The following is a 16,517-nucleotide window of genomic DNA, read 5'->3' as shown; positions in this document are numbered from 1 at the left end:
TCATTTCAAGCATGTTGTTATAAGTAATTAGCTATCCCAAAGTTTCACCAAGCAAAACAAACATGTCCAATCTGAATTACGGGCAATACAGATGTTATAGCTCAATCCCATCACTGTCATCATACATCAAAACTAGTTCTTATAACATAACATTTTCCCTAGAAAACAGATACTTCTAATAAACCACAATCTGGGACTTGAAATGCAGAAGTAAAAAGAATCCTTGAAATAGATCATCGACTCCTGAAGGTAAAGGGAGACAATCCAATCACCTAATTCAAGCAAAAAAAAAAGAGAGATCAGGACCATACTCTCACAAGGAAAACATATTCTGCACCTGTGAATCTGGGTGGATGGTTTTAATTTCACGTGTCTTTCGCAGCAGCAACTTGTCGAATTCTGCGCTGATGAACATCCCAGTTATATATACGAGCAATGGTGACCTGTTCAATGGTTGTCAGATGGTCAATAATTAATATTTTTTTTTTTTTTTTTTTTTTTTTTATGTTAAAGATATATGAAAAGGAGTTGATAGTTAAACATGCTTAAGCATGCCTATGATTTTTATAGGATTGTTACATTTCTCAACTTCATGATCAATAAAGCACAGAAATTAAAGCCCTAAAGGCTCCCAGGCTCCCACTCCCACACTATATACTACATGCAATACCTTGAACATAAAAACATTTTTTATGCCAACGGATGCACAATGTACAAAGAAATATAGTATTTCAAACAGAGAGAGTAACTTCTCACATTCACACGAATACTACCTGAGTTATTGTCACTTGATCTCTCAAGAATTGTAGATCAGCAACAAGAACTTCTAAACTGGCTTTAGCGTTATCTAAATTTTTTTGCAGAAGAGTAGCGGCCTGCACCATAAAGACAGACAAGAACTCAAACCTGCAGATATGATAAGCAACATGAATAAACATGACGTTTGCTCCCAGCCATAGACATACTGAGTCAGTATCCTCGATGCGAGCTCGAGAATATATGCCTTCAGAGACTTCAAAATCAGTAATAAGTCCCTGCATTTGTAACCAAACAAACCTCATTCAAGTAAGAACTGAAGAGTAAACTAATAATCTAGTAATCATTACTAAAGAACTAAAACACCTCCCATGACATTGAACTGGCTAGAGTTGTCGTTTGTGGAAACTATTTTCAAGGGACTAAAAAAGATTTTTATACATTATTATTATTATTATTATTTTTTTTTTTTTTGAGATTGAAAATGCAACATCTCACCGCATGTAACTACCCCAATATGTAAGTTATGTGCATATTCCTGGATATCCTCTTTTTGGGAGATGTGGGGGGGAACACTCTATTGTCCCAGCCAGAAAAGGAAGATGTCATCCTCAGAACATGTTTTCCTCTATCCAAGTTTTAGGGTAAATGGTGCGAACCTAGAAAGAATGGACTCGTGCCACTCTTGACACATTCAAACGAGTCCATGTCCAGCATAAAAAAAAAATATATTTTTAATGCTTGAAATGTTTTGGAATCTTCTTGGAAACAATCCAAATGCAATCAGACTCACCACAGATAAGGTCAGTGCATGCCAAGATCAATTGGTATTCTCTTTTTATTTTTTAAAAGTCTGGATATGTCGTAGCATTTTAGGAAGGTAAGAGGTTAGACAAAGGGAATCTGTTTCAGTCGATAGTTTTTCATCACAAGAACAATATCAAATAAAAGTGATAAAGGGAGAGGGAAAAAAAAAGCCCTCAAATTCAAAACTTGACTTTAAGCTTATGACCTTTGTTCTGTATAATTCAGGAATTGCACACAAAATACAATACGGTATTGTAGCCAAGACCAAGCTTATGACCTTGCATGTATAGCAAGACCAGAAAATGCACAGATCATGACTGTGGAATGAGGTTCCCCGCATTCCACATTGCATTTGTGCTTAGTTTTTTATAACAAAACATGACAATGGTGGCCAAGAACATTTTGGATTGCAATTTACATGAAACATATACCGTTCACGGTTAATTGAAATCTTCAATAGAATGAAATGAAAGATAAAAGGACCACTATTATGAGCAAAAGCTTGTATAATGTGGACAAGTTTTAGCCCAGTGCAATGAAAGACTCAGCTTCTATCCATGCATGACTTCATTTCATATCGTAATGAAAGGCATAGAATACACAAGCAGCTTGAGGTTAACCTGCAGTTTTTCCAAATAACCTACACCACTCAATTTCATTTGATACCAACAAGAAAGACATAAAGTAAGTGTTTTTTATATACAATATAACATACACTACTTATTTGTGACATCTTTAGAGCTGTGCATGAATATCACCAGCACTCGCCATGAAGATACTTGAAACCGAATGTGTTAAGCAGAATGATTGTTCCATAGTATACATTAGCGTGCACCCACAGAGAAAAGAATTACCAAATCCCCTAAGGTTTTGTATTCATCACGATCTGTTAGAAAACGACACTCAACACAGACAAATTACATAAAAGTACAAAAACGAACCTCACCAGTACCCTTCTTAGATTGCAACGTGGCAACCACATCTAAGCACTTTACAATGTCAGGAATCTTAGCCTGATAATCACAAGAAAAAAAAAGTGTTACCCAAATCATATAAATCCAAATTAGGTATGAAGATATTCGTGGTGGTAAATATGAATGGTTTACCAAATTCAGCCACCAAAAGAGGAAAAAGAAAGAAGAAATATGGTGGAAGACAAATTTCAGGAACCCATACTCATCCACAGTTTGGTAACTGATATGGCGACCAACAATTACACCCAAGGTTGTATGGTATACTGCTTATATGGGGGTTATATGGGGATTATATTAATGCCTTTTACCAAAAAAAAAATCCCAACTACTTCTAACATGCCGAGCAATGACTTGGTAGCCAAGGTTGGAAAGAATTTCATGTCTAATGCTTAATATTAATGTGTAAAGTCAAATCTTCTAGACTTCTAAGGATATTTCTATGATAACTAAAATCCTAGTCATTGTTTTCAATTAAATAGCTTATATTCTACCGCCTCAACATACAAATAAGTTAGAAAAAGTTTAGGATCCTCCAGGTCGTTCATAGTGAGATGACAACATCCAAACCATTTTATTTAAAGATAATGGCTCCACATGCAGTTCCCAAAAAAATCAACATGATTCTAATCTAGAGAGGTGTCTCCATAAATATTTGTAGCTATACGCAATACTGGTATGCAACAATCAAAATCCAGTTAATTAGCACAATTTTAGTCTAACATAGGCTACTTACTTCTCTTCCATTATAACTATAAACAATAATTAGAGAACAAAAACATGAAACTCAACAAGTCAGGTCAAATTCGAGTGCCCATGTCATTTGCAGAAACAGCTAAAATTCAATAAGAGCACCTGAAGATCCCTTTGCTGAGCTAGAAGTTTCATCTCAACCAACTTATACTGCTGTAGTCTGCTAGAGATTAGAGCATGGCAGACATTAAAAAATATTAAAATTTACAGAAAGAGAAACAGAAAAAAAAATGTTGCAGATTCTAAGGCATCATATATCTTCAAATCCAACACTATTCTCTCTAACATTCGAGGGCAAAAAAAAAAGAAAAAAGAAAATGAACAAGCTACAAATCATTAGTGAGATTTATGAGAGAAAGATTGAAAATTGAAATAGAGGCATACCTTTCTTGGAGGAAAGCAAGAGCAGAGTTAACGTCGAGACCTGATTGGGTGAGATAGGTCTGAACGTCCTCAACGAATTGAGCACCTGGTATTCCTCTTCGTTCTGTAACCCCTGGAGAAGCCGAAACCGAAAACGAAGACGAAGCCATTCTCTCAAACCAAAACACAGAGAAGAGAGAGTATTGGTTCGTGCGGTGGAGACTCGACGACTCTGGGGTTTAGAGACCAGAGCAGCTGCGATTGCGAGGGCGACTACGCAAAAAACGCCGCCGTTTTCTGTTTTCGTCTACCTGGATGGAAAGAACGGCGTGTTTCGCTGCGGGGTTTTGGACTAATTTTGGTATGGGAAGGTTAGCAATCACGGGCTTTTAAGATGGTTTAATAGAATTTTAAAGGGCCTCCTTTCGGCCCAGTGTACAGTCCCCCTCATCCGTCAATAACGTGGTAAATAAATAAGTATATTTTATCGATTTATATATTTTTTTAATAATTTTTTTATTTGATGAAAGTCCATCCTTGAAAAGCCTTGTGCATTCGGAATATGAAAATGATATTTACAAAATCTACATATTTAAAAAAAAAAAAAATAGATTAACATGTGACTCATAAAAAAAAATAGTGCCACTATGCGATTTATGCACGTTTGAACTTGAAATTGACGAGAAAATAAAGCCCAATAAGCTTTGCAAATAGGAGGTTTTTTTTTTTCTTTCTTTTTTTCAAAACAGGAAAAGATTATGGGATGTAAAGGGAGTACGATATAAATGTAATGAGCCCATATCTGAAAGGCCAGTCCATGGTGTATGGAATTATTTCTCTCAATCCCATCTATGGGCCACTTTCTCTCCAAAGCAGTTCAAGCCCTTTCTCAATCCTATTCATGGGCCCCTGAAAGTGTGTATATTCGGTATGAATTTGGATCATCTGGGTTTTTAAATGCCAGCTAAAGATCTGTGGGGATTTCTTGGCTTCTTGGTGATTAATTAGGCTTTCCACTTTCACAAGTACCTCATCATATATAGGCCGAATAAAATTTTTGTAACTCCGATTCAGTTCGATACTCACTCTAACTCTAACTCTGTTAGAGTTGGAAAACTCAGAATTCAGAGTCAGAATTAGAATTTTTTGTGTAAAAAATAATCAGAGTTAAAATTATAGGTTTAAACTTTTGTATTCTGTATCTCTGTGGTTCTGAATCCAGAAACTCCAATTAAAATTAGAATCAACTCTGATTCGAAGTTGGAACTCAAACTGACCTCAGACCTAAGTCTGAGTTAGAGGTCGAGGTTCACGATTTCGACTATGAAATTGCCTCCGACCGCCCTTGGCGAGCTCCATAGATCACGATGTTTTATAATTAATGGTCCTCATAACAACTAGGACGTTTGACATGTTTTATAGATATATGTGACCACAAGTACATCAATCTCCAGCTGAAGAAATCATTCCACCAATGTCCCCACTTATTCTCCAATTTTGTAAGCACCACTCCAACTTGCAAGACTGTGGGACCGCAATTAATATCACAGAAAATAAAAAGAGGAAGCACATGAAATAAAAATTGATGTAGCACTACCACTAATTAATTTAAGGTCGTTCGTCCAAAATTCAGGGGAATATGAATAATATTTCACCCCGACAGCCCACCGATGTTGATTTGATCGTGACTCTTTTATAAGTTGAAGCCTATTCATAAACCATATATAAAGGTCCAATTATAAAGCATGCATTATATATATATATATAGGTAAATTAGTGTTTCCACATTGCTGTACACCGCACCACACGAGTTCTTTTCATCAATAATGCACCCCTAATCCTAATCTACAACGTATGAACATGGTTTCCACACTAATTTTCTATATCTTAACAAATCCATGAATAATTTGTCGGAATTCCATGAGAGAATGGTTTCACATTAGCTTGATCTAGATAACTCTCAGTCCCTAGTCATGTTGCCTTGTGGGCGGGCGGGAGCTAGCTCCTTATTGTCGTTTAATGTGCTGATCAAGAGACACTACAAGAAAACTGCTTATTTGTAGCCATTTAATTCCAGCGAAATGATTATTTACAGCCAAAATGAATCTGTTTTGATCACAAATAACATTTTCACCGCAATTAAATGATCACAAAAACCCATTTTTCTTGTAGTGAGACTTAATGTATAATAAAATTATATTTGCAAGTTGGTATGTAAAATATATATTTCATGCCACTAATATGATAAAATTTAATTTCATTTACAAGAGAAATTTGATAATCAAATATATTGCAAATCAAATTCTAACTTGTTAGCGGGAGTATTTTCCCACAACACTCGTTGAAACTACAAGGAAAGGGAAAACATAATCGTTTGTCTATAAGAAATATCCGTCATCACATTAATTAGGTTCATGATTAGAAAAAAGCTCTTTTTGTTCTTGGAGGATTGAGGACATGACCTTGTTATTGCTCAAGGCAAGTGAGCATGATGTGGTTTTATCATTCCCATGTTGTTTTTATGCGTATTAATTATATAAAAGTAAATTTATAAATTAATATCATTTCATATACGTGATTTATTAGACGATCTATTTTATAATAAAAATAATTTTATAATTTGACGTATCAAGTTACATCAGTTTGTAAATTTATTTTTGTGTAATTCTTTTACAATTAAAATATTTATTTATATATTTATTGAAAACAAAAGTACACAAAAGGAAAAAAGAAGATTAACAGTGCATTGTTCAAAAGGGAGGCAAGATGGGCAGCTTGTTGTACATTGTTCAAGGCACAGAGAGGATGTGGATTTATGATTCAGCATATTGTTTTCATGTGCATTATATCTTTGTTGTGATTGGTACGTACACGAACAAAAAGTATGCGATTAAACAAAATGGGAAGCAAAATAGTGGTGTTCATAAAAACAATATCTCGGCACGTGTTTTGATTATCTCTTTTTCCTATACAATTCCAACCCACCAGAGAATTGACAATTGGTCTCTCATCTCTTTAATCTTACTCGTGGACTCATTCTTCTTGCATCAGTGGGCCCTATCCATGGACTTATTCTTACCTGTTCATTTTAGCCCATCCTTCTTGGGCCCTGGGCCTTTGGTCCCACAAGTATCGTATAGAAAAATGATATTTACAATCATATAGTCTATAAGTACCGCATACTAATTTTAAAAAAAAAATCTATATATCATAATATTATTTCACTAAGTATGATATGATATATTTATCATCATTAAATGATCATTTATTACATATTTTTTTATTATTTATTAATAATAAATGTATCACATATTACTTAATATAATTAAAATAAGATGAAAGTGTGATGTATAATATTATCCTTTTATCAGCATGGAAGACGAGGAAGGGAATGTGCCACGTTATAAGCCATGCAGTTGGGAATAGGATATATGAATTTGAACTTTTCTCCATCGATCGAGAGTACTATAACTACTGGTAACCATATTATATCCACCACCTTTCTCTTTTTCTCTTTTGCTTTATATTTCTTGGAGTTTAATGGACAAGCCATGACCCCTCCATGTGGGTTTACGAACTTTAGGTTAAATTATGCAATTTTTAAAATGCATGTCCTTTTCTTTTTCTTATATAGCTTTTGTTGTACTCATAATTATATGGTGCAAACCCATATGAAAAAAGTTAATAAATGATCAAGGCGGGGGGGGCTTTAATTACTTGGCCCAAAAAGTAGAGTTTTGCAATGTCTATGGTGTTGGGGCGTACCATGACATGTCACATGTTACTAATGATGATTTCTTCATGTGTCAAACCATTATGTTCTACGAATCTTTGTCTAATTAATTAATACCCACACTTTATCTATTTTCCTTTTCTTTTTTTTTTTTTTGGTTCATCCGGTTCTCACGAAAGGAAGCCTAGCCTAAAAGAATATGGATGGAATAAGCTCACCTATAAATATTTATTTAATTTACAACAGTGCGAATTTAAGGGACTTTAAGTCTTTAACAAAGCAATTTGCTTTGAATTTTATATGCACAAGGGGAGGATAGTACTACTGGTTTTGACATAAAATAGTTCATGGAATTTCAGTGATATGATAGCTAATTTGAAAATTAACGGTACCTAAGATCTATCTAGCAGGTTCCTAATACAAGTATATATATATATGCAAACTTTATTTTAGGTTAGGTTTAGATAATGAGTTGAGATGAAAATTTAAAATTAAATAAAATATTATTAGAATATTATTTTTTAATTTTTTTTAGATTTAAAAAATTTGAATTATTTTATTGTATTTTATATAAAAATTTATAAAATTTATAATAATAAGATGAGATGAAATGGATTGAGAGCCCCTAGTCTCAATCCAAACCGAACCTTAAGCTTTACTTTCAACTTATATAGATAGTACCTTAGATTGAAAACAAATACATGATAAAAGAAAAGGATACATAATACAAAGCCAACATAAGCATTTATATCTATTTATTTTTTATGTTATTTAATTATAATATAAGGCTATTCAATTTGTCCTGATAATCAAACGATCAGACAATTAATCAAAGCTGAGTGTTTCATTTCATATTCTAGTCACATCAATTTATATAGTACTGCTGATATATATGAATTTGCTACCAAATTGTTAAAAAAAATTATTTTTTTGTAGTCAATTATTTTTTATAAAAATAATTATTTTTTGTTAAAATAAATTTATTTTCATGATCATAAATAATCTGTCACAAATACTCATTTTTTCTTATAGTGAAACTGCACCTATATCCTACTTTTATTTTATTATGTGACATGTTTATCAATATTAATTATATATATATATATTTTTTTTAAAAGAAAAATCTAAAGATTGAATAGTTAAATGTCAACTAATCATCGTAAGAGGATAGAAGTAGGAAGACGTTATAGTTTACATATTAATCTTTCCATTTAACGTCCACCCACCCCGAAGCATGTCACATGCTAATAAGCACTAATGATTTGATGCCTCTATCTTGGAGCTGACACCTTTCAATCTATGACTAGATTTCGTATTGTTTAGGCTAAGTGGACTTAAGACTCTTCATCATTCATTATCTTTATATGTCGACAATTTTTTCTGTGGGCTGTTATTAACTTGGAGCCTAATTCTGGATAAAGCCAAACCCTACCGCGTATTAATTCACGAGGGGTATTAGATTTCTATACCTTTTTTTATTTATTTTTGTTTCTATTTTTTTAATAAATTCATTTAAATATTTTTATAAATAAAAAAATAATTAAAAAAATACTTCATTAATCAATGAATAAAAATAATTAAAAAAAATTGGTACAAAATAAGTGTACACTTTTTCGATAACCCTATCATTTCTCTTAATTAATTGCATGCCTTTTTATTTCTTTATGTGCTAGCTATATACACATATATACCAATTGTGTGATTAAGGTTGCGTTTGGGTAATGATGTATTCTCATGTATATATTCTATGAATAATAATAAAAAAATAATGATAGAATATTAAATAGTAGTGAAGTATTCTCAGTATCCAAACTAGGTCTAATTGTTTGGAAGTGAAAGCATTTATCTTTGACAATTAATCACAGCTTGTACGTGCGTAGTTGTTATCAAATAATTTATAAGATGATTGATAATGTGAAATGCTGGTAGCTAGCTAGCGTGTGTTTGTGGTGAAAGGAAACTTTTAAACGTTTCAGTGGATGAGGGTCACGTTTGTTGTTGAAATCTGATCTATTTGATAATTAGTATGTTTTCTTGGCTCCCAATCTTAGTTTCACACCATCATTGCGTGAAGTTGATGCCACAAATAACACTTTCAACACGGAGATTAGAAATTCGGACTTAATTTGTCAGGAAAGACACACTGATTATATATATATATATGGTCTTTGACATTAATTGCATCTCAAAGTCAGTCTTGTTTTTAGAGTGGTTGCAGGAAGCGCGCGCGGTATTGCATGTGGATACAATATCCCAACAATGCCTCCCTCACGATCGATGAGGTTTCTCGATCGAACTCATGATCTTTGGCTTTGATGCCACTAAATAGAAACAGTACTTGAGCTAGCTACCAGTCCACTTAAATAAAGACACATTCAAATCTTTTATGGCATTCCATATCACATCCCACAAGTCTCATGTTTTTAAAGCAGTCACAAGAAATATTATTGAGAAATAGCTAAGGAAACTTTAGATTATTTCAATAAATCTAGAAAACCTTAGTCATTATCAAATACACTATAAGATATATATATTTTAAAAAAATATGTAGTGTATAGCACAGAAAACCTTAAAATAATTAGTGACTTTTCACGATATTATTAATACTTTGTATGATGAACAATAGCTAAGGCGGGAGACATGATCATGAAGAAGGGAATAAATAAATCATGTGCTTAAATGCTAGCTTCCTCTAATTTTTCTTTTCTTTTCCATTCCACAAAAAAAAAAAAAGGAAATTAACAGAAGGCTTCTGTGCTGTGATTGTGACCATAACATGTGCACCAAAAGTTAGTGCTCGACACGGGTTCTAAGTTCCTAACAAGCAAACGTAGGAGTGGCAGCCTACTTTAAAAACTGCTCATGCATTCTGATCATCTGGACCCCAGTCATTAGAGCTGGAGCCGGATGTCGACAGATAAACAGTACGTACTTCCAAAGCCACTTACTTTTTTTTTTCAAGTTTAATCGGCTAAAATCTTCATTCAACCATTTGTCACAGTACTGCTGGGATCCTACTGACACTGATGATCGATGATCTGGTTCCTTCACGTAAAACACTGATAGGTTTGTATAATAAAATAGAATGAGATAAAATAGAATGAGATGAGATAAAATAAAATATTTTGAATGAATTAAATAAAATATTATTAGAATATTATTTTTTAATATTATTAATTATTTTAATATTTAAAAAAATTAAATTATTTATTAAATTTTATATGAAAATTTAAAAAAATTATAATGATGAAATGAGATAGATTGAGAATATTTTTATATCCAAGCTAGACCTAAATGGAAATGGAGGTTAAAATACACAACCACATGCATTCGAGTTTGTTGCGCTACCTGTTTGTAAATATGCCAGAGCCAAATGAATGCTAACATCTGCTGCTTTCACAAGTTCATGACATCCACAAACGAGCGTACCTATCTATGTATATACATATAAGCTGCCGAAACTGCATGTGGTCCTTAAATTTTGAACCCCATCATCGAAATCGAGTGCCTCATCCACTTGCTTTAGCTCATTCCCCCCCCCCCCCCAAAGACAAAAAAATAAAAATAAAATAAAAAAGACAATCCCAGTTGATGGTGATGAAACCTGAGCACCCGTGTGCCTCAATTGGGTATGCCACCGAAAACGAGAGGCGAGTACTCCTATTAGATTTTGAGATACATGCATGCAGGGCACAAAACAACAGGGTATTTAACCCCAATAGGACATCTTGAGAGTGACTCTACTAAGGAAACCTGTCCGACGAATGCTCCATTTGGTAGGGTAGGTTGACCTAAGATTGGAACAGTTGCATGGCGGCGGGGGATGCATATTGCTGCCCAAACTTGGGGACTTGTCTAATAAATAATTTTTTGGCACTTTCGATCGGCAACTTTTGGGGAAAGTGGAGTTAGCTATTCAAGACACTCCCCACATGTTGCGCTCTGCACGATGGCCATTTGTATATAGGGTCCGCGCGCATGCACCTTTTGGTAAATCAGAGTTAGGACAGTTTACTGTGTGAGCTCCATTCATATATATGTACCTAATTTCTTAGGCTATGAGAAGCATGATATTAGATGGATATGAACATTAATTATTTCCCAATAAGGGATTCTCTTTTCTTCAACATAAAGCTTAGAAAATTGAGATCCCTCCTATTTTTATTGGAGGTTGAGAGATGGGATCATAATGAGAAAGGAGATGATTTGAATCCTTTGTCGTGGTTAGGGAGTACATGGGGGCATGCATCTTACAGCAGTGACAGAATCTAGGAGTCTACTCATTTTTTTGGAAAAAAGAACACAAATTTTAAGGAGTTTTGTTCTTATTTTTATTAAAACTAACCTCCTAAAAATATTTAATGTAATTTCATGATCCTACTTATTTAGAGAAATGATACTTGCAGTCGTGAGTATGCAAGTGCCGTGCAGTCGTTTTAAAAAAAATAAATAAATATGAGACCCACATGAAAAGAAATTAATTTTTTATAAATAAATTTCACTCTTTTTCAAAATGACTATATGATATTTACACATTTTACGATTGTATGTAATATTATTCACTTATATATAAACTTCCATCCTAGCTTCATCAAAAGGATATAATTCCTTGAATAAGAAATCTTGTACAGTAATTATAACATCTTGCCTAATCCACCCATTTTTTTTAAAAATTTCAATCACAAGAAAAAAAAAATAGAAAATATTAGTTTGTCCCTTTGATTTGCCTCTTGAATTTAATCGCTAGTGCCTTTTTCTTTTTTAATAATTTTTAAAAAAGTTATTAATAAATTTGTATTTTTTTTAAATATTTTAAAAAAGAGAATGAAGTAGCGATGACGTGCCATAATAAAAACTGGTCCGCGCAGAAGCATCGTAAAAAATAAAATTGGCAGTCCGCACAAATATCCATTAACTCAATATGATGACACGAGAATGTTTTTCTAACGTCTATATTCATATTTATTTAAAATGATACAAATTTAAGAATTATTAAATGCCGTCAGAGCAACATGATGCATAATAATAAAATAGTTGAATAGTTTCTTGACTTATTTTATAGGAAATAATTAATTGGACACCAAGAACCACAAATAACATATCCTAATACAAAATAAAAATCTCCAGATATGTTTATCTTATAATAGAATCTTCGTTGACTTGATCAAATATATCTTTAAAATTTAATAAATATCACATGAATTTGTATTTATTTATTCTATTTAAATTTAATCTTTATACTAGATTATTTATTTACTCTCTATTTAATAATAAAATATTTTAATTTAATATTTTTTTTATTTAATTTATTTTTATCACATTTTGTAATTTTACCAATTAAATGTTAATAATAATTTAATTAAAATTAAATTAATACTAAAAAAAAAATCATATTTTCAAAAATCATTTAATACTAATAACCAAAAATATTTGATTAAACTTATCTAAAATTTTATATAAATTTCTTAATTACTAATCAAATATCTAGCAACATACTCATGTTCATGTCAATAAGAAATCTATACCTACATAAACATCTACAAGAAATTACCATGTCTGTACTTCCAACACCTACATAAATTTGGATTGAGAAATTATTATTTTAATGTTTGTTAAAATTATTGTAGTTCTTTTATATTTGGTAAATGACTGTAGTTGAAATATAAATTATTTTAGTAATGTCCAATTTAATATGTGGTCTTTTTATCACATATTATCTAAATTTTAACCCTCCTTAAACTTTGTCCAAGCCAATGAATATGGTAGAGAAGTTATTTTTTGTATTATAGATATTTAACATGCTAAAATAAAGTTAGGTATAAATAAAAATAAAAGAAATTTGGAATCAATTATTTATGAGATGAAAGTATTATAGATATAAAAGAGATTTTATAAAAATAAATTTATATAATTTAATATCTTATATTATTTTATAATAAAGATAACTTCATTAACCAGAATTTATAAATTTATTTATATAAAATTGCTTTCTCAAATGAGATAGATCTTTATTTTGACAACGGATATACTACCAAACAAGATGCTTTCAACGGCCCATTAAACAATTTAATGCCCTCATCGAATAAGAATTTCTTAAACACTCTAATTTCCAAATCAATTTAGAGCAAAGCCGATGTCTATCGAATGAGATTATAGTCCAGTCTTCGTTGGAAATTGGGATGGTATTTACTTGGGATTAGAAAGGAACATGTATTTAACAGATAATAAAAAGAGAGATTCAGAATAAAAATAAAAAAACAGAAGAGAGATGAAAATCAAAGTGAAATGACACCTGGCAATAGCCAAAAGGTGTCATCATCAGCTGGGCGGCGCCGAATTAGAGCCGGCGCCGGTGAGCCTATCGGCGAGGGCTGTCATGGCTCGAATCTGCATCTCAAGCGCCGCTATATAATCAGTGGCTTCTTCTAGAATAACCGGCAACGGTTCTTTCCTGCAACCGGGTACCAACCGCCCAAGGAACCGCACTTTCCTTTGCACGGCCGGTAGACCCTTCCCCTTCAGCCTCAACACATTCACCTTCGGCTTCCTCGACGACGAAGACCGCTTAGTCCCGGTCACTGTCGCAACGACTCTCTGCCTCTTGTGCTTCTTCTGAAACTTGAGCTTCAGCCTGTTCGTCAAAATCGCCCTGCTCCACCTCGTCCTCCCCTTGGCAGCCACTGCCAGGACTCTATCGGCCGCCTCGCGCACGGCTCGTCCCCGGGGCGGTGCCGAGGCCGAAGGCGAAGAAGAAGAAGAAGAAGAAGATGGAGGAGGAAGAGAAGGAGGAGGGCTGCTGAGGCGGACTTGGCTCAGAGCTTGGAGGAGCTTGGAGGAGTAGATTTGTTGCTGAGTCTCGGATTTCCATTTGATATGGTCCTGATCATGGTGATCCTTGGCTTGAGTTTTCTTCTTCTTCTTCTTTCGCAAACGATCAGAGTTCGTTACCGGGTTCGAGATCATCAGAGTCGATGCCATCGCTTTACCGTATGGATCCACAAGAAGTGCGTATGTCTCTGCGCCAAAATTTCACCAAAAAAGAAAAAGATTTCTGTTCCTTTTTGGCCGAGAAGACGAACGTACACCTAAAAAAGATTAAGAGATGTAACAGAGAAAGGGAGGATTAAGGTAAACCCGTTTCTGCTATTAATCAAATCCTTGGGGAATCAGATAAAAATCCCGTTTCGGATCGGATATTGAAACATAATTCTGGTATCAAAATCTAAAAAAAAAAAAAAAAAATGGAACACAGGAATCGTGGAAAAGTGTAAGAAAGCTTACCTTAGAGAGAGAAAACAGAGCAGCCTCCTTACGTAACAGGCTCCAATTGATACATTCAGAGATGGCGGAAATGATAGAACGGGGAGAGACGAGCGAATGAGTGAAAGAGAACGGAACGGAGTGGGTGAGGTGTCGCTCGGTGGTTACGAGGATGAAGGGAGAGAGAAACGTTGGGAAAGAGGTTTATAAAAAAAGGAATCAGAGGATAGCACGCCTCCTTTGCTTTGAGACCACAATTTTTTTTTTCTTTTTTAATTTAATCTTGCATTTTTTATTTTTTATTTTTCCTTTTTGTTCCGAGATGATAAGGGAATACAGAGATGCTTATAAGTTGATGTGTCAACGTTTCACTAATTATTTAATTTATTATAATTATAAAAAAGAAATTAAAAATTGAATTAAAAGAAAATAAACAATATTTATGAGGAGAATAGATTAATTTTGATAGAAATTAATAGCTAGTAATAAATAAATAATTTATTTAGTGCGTGGATAAATAGATTTATGAAAGATGATACGGACATGACCACATGGGATGATGGGATGTATTAATGTGGAAGGACTATGGCTGAAATGAAATTGGTTTTACATATATATATATATATATATATATATATATAAAATTGTAGGCGGATGGATGAATTAACGACATTACGCGTTGAGTAATTGATATTTTTGTGGACGTTTGTTAGTGGATGATATGGAAGAGTCATTTAAAAAAAGATACGGAGGGTTATATTTCTTATCAGAGAGAAGTTGGGGGGCGAATCTGAAGTGCATGAATACAAATTATAATGTCTTGAAATTAAAGACAATTTATATGTTCTTCACTGTATGGGTAACATGACTATTTTTTTTGTGTCGGTAATAAATATTCGAGATTAATGATGTTAAAACCATTAATGGCACGTGCCTCTACCTTTGACTGGTAGTAGTACTAGTACTACTAGATCATCATCAACAACTACTCATGATAATGTTTCATTTTAAATTATTAATATATAATAATCAGAACTTATAGTTTTATGGCAAATAATTAATTGTCGGTACATTCATGATCTTGAATTCTGTCGAAATTTAATTAAGCTTCTTAATTTCCACAGAAAATATGTTCTTTTTTTTTTCTTTTTTTTTTTTTTGTCCTATGTTGTTTTGCTATATATATATATAATATTATTACAATTATGACTTCCTTAGCAATGCCAAGATCAGAATGTTGTTGCCAAGATGCATTAAGAGTTTAACAAAGAACTTGTAAACAAAAAGCAGTAAAGTAAAGAATAAATTACGTGATTCGATTTTAATGATCTACATTTATGGCAGGAACCTCTAGGAGCCTTCTGTCTAATTCATTGATCATGATGAATAATGCAATATAGAGATTTACAAGATATCACCCTTTTTACACTTTCCTCTCAAAGTCTCTCTCGGGTTGTTTCCCTCTGTTTCTCCATGATCTCACACCAAGTCACAATGTAATTCTATTTGAAAATCATCAATACAAATGAACTTCGCTGTAACTTTTCTCCATTTGACATGTGTAACGATCTCAATGGTTGACATTTTATATAATATATATATATACACACACGAGAAACAGCTTTCAATATCATGATGAACATGATTTTCTCCAACTAATTAAACCAAATTTCTTAAATCGTGGTTAGTTAATTCAAGATCCGAATAGGGTTATAACTTATAACGATTACTTACATAAATCAATAGCAAAGGTACGTAGTGTGCTGACAATCCTGGCCTTGGATATCATGCATCATGCATGTCGATTTCTTGCATATATGAAGAAGATAAGAACATGAGATTGAGCAATCAATAATTAGCCCTACGAGCTAAAA

General features: G+C 33.0%; 2 protein-coding genes across 2 annotated transcripts; both read right to left on the bottom strand.

Moving 5' to 3' along the window:
- LOC109010771 (probable prefoldin subunit 3) lies at nucleotides 1–4,024 on the bottom strand. Its single transcript, XM_035692627.1, has 5 exons — nucleotides 3,672–4,024; nucleotides 3,390–3,447; nucleotides 2,505–2,576; nucleotides 774–1,034; nucleotides 1–443 (listed from the first exon to the last, which is right to left on the bottom strand). The coding sequence occupies exons 1-5, from the start codon at nucleotides 3,818–3,820 to the stop codon at nucleotides 366–368; spliced, it is 618 nt and encodes a 205-aa protein (XP_035548520.1). The 5' UTR covers nucleotides 3,821–4,024; the 3' UTR covers nucleotides 1–365.
- Nucleotides 4,025–13,501: 9,477 nt separating this feature from the next.
- On the bottom strand, nucleotides 13,502–14,855 carry LOC109010770 (transcription factor bHLH148-like). The gene is made up of 2 exons (XM_018991682.2): nucleotides 14,665–14,855; nucleotides 13,502–14,468 (listed from the first exon to the last, which is right to left on the bottom strand). Exon 2 carries the CDS (start codon nucleotides 14,359–14,361, stop codon nucleotides 13,702–13,704), a length of 660 nt encoding a protein of 219 aa, XP_018847227.2. The 5' UTR covers nucleotides 14,362–14,468; nucleotides 14,665–14,855; the 3' UTR covers nucleotides 13,502–13,701.
- Nucleotides 14,856–16,517: the final 1,662 nt, after the last annotated feature.

The sequence above is a fragment of the Juglans regia genome, chromosome 7 (assembly GCF_001411555.2).
Source record: "Juglans regia cultivar Chandler chromosome 7, Walnut 2.0, whole genome shotgun sequence".
Lineage (NCBI taxonomy): Eukaryota > Viridiplantae > Streptophyta > Magnoliopsida > Fagales > Juglandaceae > Juglans > Juglans regia.
The sequence above is the reverse complement of the archived record's forward strand: the minus strand, read 5'-3'. Positions and strand labels throughout refer to the sequence as shown.

Bases quoted from the DNA above. Each gene is read 5' to 3' on its own strand.
- LOC109010770 (XM_018991682.2), bottom strand. From the start codon at position 14,361: ATGGCATCGACTCTGATGATCTCGAACCCGGTAACGAACTCTGATCGT.
- LOC109010771 (XM_035692627.1), bottom strand. From the start codon at position 3,820: ATGGCTTCGTCTTCGTTTTCGGTTTCGGCTTCTCCAGGGGTTACAGAA. The intron at 2,577-3,389 runs GTGCTCTTATTG...TGTGATTATCAG, and splicing joins CTCAGCAAAGGGATCTTCAG to GCTAAGATTCCTGACATTGT. The intron at 1,035-2,504 runs GTTCGTTTTTGT...TTACAAATGCAG, and splicing joins CTAAGAAGGGTACTGGTGAG to GGACTTATTACTGATTTTGA.